At 41.8% G+C, this 6,452-nt stretch overlaps 1 protein-coding gene across 1 annotated transcript; it reads left to right on the top strand.

The window, feature by feature from the left end:
• The first annotated feature begins 343 nt into the window (after positions 1-343).
• LOC131888549 (uncharacterized) lies at positions 344-2,490 on the top strand. The gene is made up of 3 exons (XM_059237428.1): positions 344-452; positions 523-1,022; positions 1,089-2,490. Exons 2-3 carry the CDS (start codon positions 810-812, stop codon positions 1,656-1,658), a joined length of 783 nt encoding a protein of 260 aa, XP_059093411.1. The 5' UTR covers positions 344-452; positions 523-809; the 3' UTR covers positions 1,659-2,490.
• The last annotated feature ends 3,962 nt before the right edge of the window (positions 2,491-6,452 follow it).

Raw genomic sequence — 6,452 nt, 5'->3', positions numbered from 1 at the left:
TGCCAGAACCACTTACTTTTGCACTTACTTACGTCGTAGTACGTACAAACTACGTCCCTGAGTGTGTAGTCTTCAGAATAAAAAGAGAAACTTTTCAACCTCATCCCAAATGTTACGTTTCTCATATCATCCAGCTGGAAGATAATCCTTCCGCCACTAAAACCACTGGCACAGCTACTTCCACCTCTGTATCGCTCAATTGTCACCTTGGTCTTACCTGATCTTGAAAACCTATGTGGCGTATGAACTCATGCTACTGCTTCCTTCCACTCAATGTTCAGGCATGTCATATCATATGAAGTAATAATAATACTCGTCTCCTTCCTCATCCTTTCCTACGGTACTTAACAGGAACCTCCGAGATTACCAGAACAAAAAAAATCCACTTTCCCCATACGTGACACGGCTTATTGCACCAATCCGAGACCAATCTCTGCCATACGTGGTCATAGGTCAGCAACCAAAATTCATCTTTTAATCTGTGTAGTTAGATCGAATATAGATTGAAAGATTTCTCCTCAGGTTCGAATCCAAAAGGGCGAAAACATCATAACAATTACTGATGTTAAAACAGTACGTATGTACCTAAAACCGCAGCAGAAACCACAGGTACATACGTACGCGCTGCATTCATGTGAGCACGAGTGATGGTTTTCAGAGACCGGCTTGTGGTTTGATCTTCAAAATGAAAATGAGGTTTAGTTTCAAAGACTAACATGAGCGAGAAACATCACCAATAGAACCCGAACGATCTCGCTGATCCACTTATCCATAATCGCGTATTCGGTATTCATCATTTGTTTGTGACAATGGCCAACGGGTGTGTCGTCCTCGGGGTGTGGCTGCTTTCCATTTACTTATGTCGTGCTCACGAAGACACAGGCGAGGCCTTGATCGAACAAGAATTCACTGAGAACACGAACTACTGCAAAGATTCGGTGGAGGAAGTTCATGCCAATTCGGCTCCTACCACTCGGCTTAACCATTTTTTGCTTTGTTTGTCCCAGAAAACTGAGAAAGAGGTGAATTTACAATGAAGTATAGTGTGCTTTCAGACACGTGTTTGAACACATTTCCTTGCATTTCAGTTGGCCCAGACGAGTGACAAGAATACCCAAGAGTTGAAAGAGGTGAGCAACGCTCTCACCAAGATCTTGTACAACCCTTTGTTCCGCGAGGACGTCCACGATTTCAAGAAACGTCTCGTCAAACGTTCCCAAGAGGCCCCACAACTCGATGAAAGCATTCTTTCTGCTTTGGTCAATAACCCCGAAGCCTTGACCTTGGTGCTGGATTACCTCAAGAAGAACAATAAAATGCCCCAGACCACGCCCCGTCCGGCCAGACGGCGAAATTCGCAGTATTTCCGACGTCCCGGTCGACTCCAGCGTCGGCCACCTTCTCATCGGAATCATCCGTACCGAATCCAACAGATCCATCGATCCCCCCCCAAACCCACACAGTCCCAGAAGGCACCCGAACCGCCCAAACAACTGCCCAACAACCCTATGGTGAAGGGTGACTTTGACCGAGACCTGGAGTTCTTCGGCCCGTCGGACTACAAACCTGACCTACCCTATGCTTTACCGGGGGATGAGCATGGCAACCCGGTGTACCCCTGGCAAGTGGGCTACGTCCCCATTCCTAGACGGAGATAAGGGGTGGTCCGGACGGCCGTGCTAAATATCAGAAGCCAAATGGACTTGTCCCCGTTTTCCCCTGGTTTTACGACTTATTCGTTTGCTCATTCATTCAGTTTGTCAGTCACTCAGTCAGTCAGTCGGTCGGTCGGTCCGTCCGTCGGGGTGTCATCTTATGTGTGTGAGTGTGTGTGTGGTATTTTAGATGGTTGAGAGCCGCTCATAAAAAGAAGGGAAATAAACAGGAAGAACAAGAAGAAAACTTTCACCTACCAAGTGTGTGGTAACCACAACTCAATCTGAACCAGTCTTACTCATAGTACTAGGTACCTTGGGCTGAAAACCGTACATGACACTGGTGCTATATAGTGGCAGCAAAAAGGTGCAGTTCGATTGTCGATGATGCTCCGGTTTTTTTCTTAAAGGCGATTTCGTTTGTAAGCGCAAAAAAAAATCATGTGTTCCTTTACGTGTAAAAAAGAAGTTTGTAGTCCAAGCCAAAGCTTGAATGGGAGTCGATGAAATGGAGATTGGCAGTTAGCCTGTCGAATTCGACAGACTTCGCCAAGCAATTTGCAGGCTGATGCATTTAAATTTGCGACTGTTCTTTCACGAATGTCTATATTTGCGAGATCCTTCCCCCCTCTTAACAACAAAACCAGATGACTAGCAGGTATTGCTGGAAAATATATTCTATGGCTCCCTTGGGGATTCGTCTCGACCTTGAATCCTCCAAATTTCTAGGGTCACCCAGGTAATCACCTTTTCTTGGCAAGTGGTCTCCAAGGACTGGTCTTTTAATTATATGTTTGATTGCTTCCCCCCATGGTTTGAGACATCGTATCTCTTGCTATTAAATGATTGATTGAATGATTTTATTTCAGGAATGATTTGTTTCAGATCCAATAATGGCAAATAAGTAAATAGTTTACATCCCTTTTGTACGTTTGTTCGTTGAACATATATTTCTCAGGTTCTGGAAATGCGTAAGCTTGTTTTCACTAGAAACTGGCCAGGATATTAAGAACATATCTTCTATTTTACATTTCTAGGACATATTATGGAAAAAAGAAAAGAATGGAAAACGTCAAGGGTGGGTGAAATGGGTTTCGTATTGAACGTGGGATTGAGATTGAAAAGGGACAAGACGGCGAAGACAATTCAAAGGATCTTTTTGCATTGGTTTGAATCCATGGTAAAGCTCATTTTCTTGTGGGAACTAAATTATCCTAGTGGAAACAGGGCTTGAACATTTGCTTAATTGATGACCGATAGCGTGCTACACTAGCGCCAAGAAAATCTGACAGGGTGGTGGTTTTTTACTTCTTGTATTTAAAGAAAACGCTCGCAACATGAAACAACGCAACGCTAAACCTCTTTTTTAAATCGGTAAGGTCGAAAGCGTTTCAAAATCAAGCCAATTCTGTTTTCACTTTACACGGTATTGGTTTTGCTTTAAGAGTGATGCAAAGGTCCTTTCCGTTAACCCATATAGAACGAGGATTTTCTTTGGTTTTTATACCTTTGAACCAAATTTAAACGAGTGGAGTGGCATGAAAATAACAATAGTTCGAGGAACGTACTTTTGATTCAGTTAAATTGCGGTTTAGTTGCATAAAGATCAATAAATGTTAATCTCTTGCAACGTTTATAAATATTTTTGATCACTCCAGGCTTGGGGAAGCAACCAAAAGGGAGAAGCGTACTTTGGAACCATGTCCACGTTTGGAAATGAGTCACTCATCATTGAAATAGGGGTCAACCATGGCCCATTCAATGTCAAGGAACAAGGTTTATCCACGTTTGATGAACTCCCCTTCCATGCTGAGCCTTAGTCAACTTGACGACTTTTTTCCGTTTTCGGCTAAACCGGTGTTCAAAACGTTTTCCACGAAATGTAACAATATAAAAGTGCCTAGAAAGGCCCGAACACACCTGGGTTAAGCAATATCCTATATGTTCCAAGACAGGAAGGCAAGAAGGCAAGAAGGAAGGTAGGAAGGGAGGAAGGGAGGAGGGAAGGAAGGAAAGAAAGAGGGACATTGAGATTTCTTGACGCTGCTTGACAAATCGAGTGTGTATCAGCCACACCACCGCCATGCAGGATATTACCGAGAAAGAAGACCAGAGACGGCTGAATTACTTTAAAAAAAAATGAATCAATCAACACAATTGTTGGATCATCCTTTTACAAATTGGTACAGGAATGAACAAAGATGAGCAAGCAAGGTAAAGACATGACAAGCTCCTAGAAAACAAACCTACAAATGAGATTAAATATTTTGATTTATGATCATAAATAACTGGTTTTTCACATCTTGTCAAATGTTTTGCCCTTAGTCAATAAATATTGTCGAAGTATTTCCCACGCTTTGTACTAAAATGCCCCTACCTAAAAAGCTCCTTGATAGCAAAGGTATCTTCCAAGTCTTTGATTATGGCTAAACTTTTGGACCAAAAAATGTTGTTCAAATTTGTCTATTTTTCGGCTTTCCACATTATGGGAGCATAATTGATATGTTTTTTTGAATCAATAGTTATGCTATAAATTTTGAAAAAGTCCAAGTTTCTTTATTGTAGTTTCTACATACTGTTTATATTGATTGTGGCGCAATCGAATTATCCCATGAATCTCATTTTTTCCAAGTCCATTACCCTACATGTTCTAATTTCAACTCTCTTACTAAACCTAAAAGAACCACCCTGGCCTAATTTATGAATATTCTTGAAACGCCATGAAGCTCACACACTATTGCAGTGTGTGGAATTTGCCAAAGAATGATCTTTTCTCAGGGGATTTGCTCCATCTTCCTGCCTTTGATTGACCGAAATGTCTTTCACCTTCACATCTTATTGGACCGAATAAGTAAAGATGCTCTCCGAGGCTCAACTTTCGCAGCGCACCCGGTATTAATTTGGTTTTACTCACGACGAAGGGATAAGACCAGAGGGCTTTCTTTCCCCAGTGCCTGACAAACAGGCGGGCAACTTCACTCGCTGTAGGCCCAATTCGAATTCTGACTTCGTGAAATAACCCTAACAACCAACGGAGGTGCTTTCGAATTGTAACAGATCAACGAACAAACCTCTATTAGGTTTTGGTCAACCAGGGTTGCCGTTTAAGGTCAAAGTCATGCTCATGTCGACAAAACAACAAAAATGTAGGTCAACACGACAAAGCACATGCTAGACTGCAGGCCTGCACTGAAGAGATAGACGCTTATTAAGCAGATCAGCGTTGGTCAAACTCATCAAGCCCTCGCCGGAGGGAAAGAGAGGGCAGTTGCCAAAAGCAACCGGAAAACGAAGGCCATTAAATTTGGTTACTTCCTTAATGCTCTGTGAGTTCCCGCACATCTACCATGCATCTCAATCTAAACTTCCATTATAGAGGACACCTTCTTTCATTGCCAAGTTACTCGCAGTTTGGGATATGGGATGTTGTACAGCACATCTGCTTGATTCCCTAAACAGACATGATTTTCTCAAAGCTACCCAGAACTCGCTTCTTGCCACTTTTTGAACATGCCAATGTTCAAGCAAACTTTGGAATTGAAAACAGTGTGAAGAGTCCTGAAAGAAAAATAGTACATGTAATGGTTTATCTTTTTCCAGATTGTTCCACTTGGACAACATATCATTGATGTTTGGAAGTCTTTGACAATGTATAGTACCCAAATTAAAAGCACCATAAACCATAAATAGCCTCTAAACTATTTTACCCTTTGGATCATAATAGCCTTGAGTTTGAGCTCAAATCCCTACGCTGTTAAATTGTGATGGAAGCATTAACTTGACTTGGAACATTTTTCTGAGGATAATGCAGTCGTTAAGGTAAAATTTTGCCCATCGACTATTGTCTGATTTTGACTTCAACAAGGCTAATTGCTTTCTAGCAAGTTTCATGCCATTCCAGGCTATTCAAATTCTTACTACACAACTATTATGGCACCTGGGCTATATGTCAAAAGGCTCAGAATATTGGACGTCCCTAGAGCTTGTCGAGCAGCCCTGACATTAGTGACAGTTCACTCCTCCTCCTTCGTAAAGAAAACGAAGGCCAACATTTCATCTGCATCAGGCCTTGCGATTGGACTTGATTGAAGTATCGTCCTTGGTGCAAAGTGAATCATTTCACCAAGGCCGGAAATGAAGCCTTCGGGCATTTTCAAAGTTCATCTTAGGTTGTTGGTTCATCATCTACGAAGGAATTCTAATGTCAGGTAAGAATCGGATCTCACACTATTTACTTGATATCCAAAGGTTGTACACATGAAATGACCAAAGGGTAATTCCAAAACGTATGATGGTAAGACAATCTGTGAGTCGCATTTTTCAACATTCCGGGTTTTTCACTTGTTGGGCATTATCATTAAGTGTTGTATTGGTCCAAATGATCTAAAATCATCATCCTTGACTGGTTTAACATTACCGGAACAACAACGTGTAAAATGGTCACCAAAGACATCCGTGTTCAACCAAATTGTCAAGACAGCAAAACACTTTTTTGCCTACAACTAAGTTCGAGCCACGCAAATGAACCAAACAATTGCCCCGAAAAAAAGCGAAATAGACAAGAAACAAAAAATGCCAACCCGAATTTAAAGAAACGAGGAGCAGAACCAGGCATCTTCCGTTGTCATGGCTGTGTTTTGTTTCGCAATGTCGGTTTCCTATAAGTTATGTCGGCTCTCGTACTCCTTCACACTTTAAAGGGAAATTGTCTTGAAAAATGAACAACCTTTTAGAGTGTCATACTGATCCAAGGAAGGGCAGGAAAAGTGATGTTCGATTTGGAACCGTTGATTAAAG

The sequence above is a fragment of the Tigriopus californicus genome, chromosome 10 (genome assembly GCF_007210705.1).
Source record: "Tigriopus californicus strain San Diego chromosome 10, Tcal_SD_v2.1, whole genome shotgun sequence".
In the NCBI taxonomy this organism is placed as follows: domain Eukaryota; kingdom Metazoa; phylum Arthropoda; class Copepoda; order Harpacticoida; family Harpacticidae; genus Tigriopus; species Tigriopus californicus.
This window is presented reverse-complemented; position numbering and strand designations above follow the sequence as displayed.

Excerpts from the sequence above, each read along its gene's own strand:
- LOC131888549 (XM_059237428.1), top strand. The coding sequence starts at position 810 with ATGGCCAACGGGTGTGTCGTCCTCGGGGTGTGGCTGCTTTCCATTTAC. Across the intron at positions 1,023-1,088 it reads CCCAGAAAACTGAGAAAGAG|TTGGCCCAGACGAGTGACAA; the intron begins GTGAATTTACAA and ends CTTGCATTTCAG.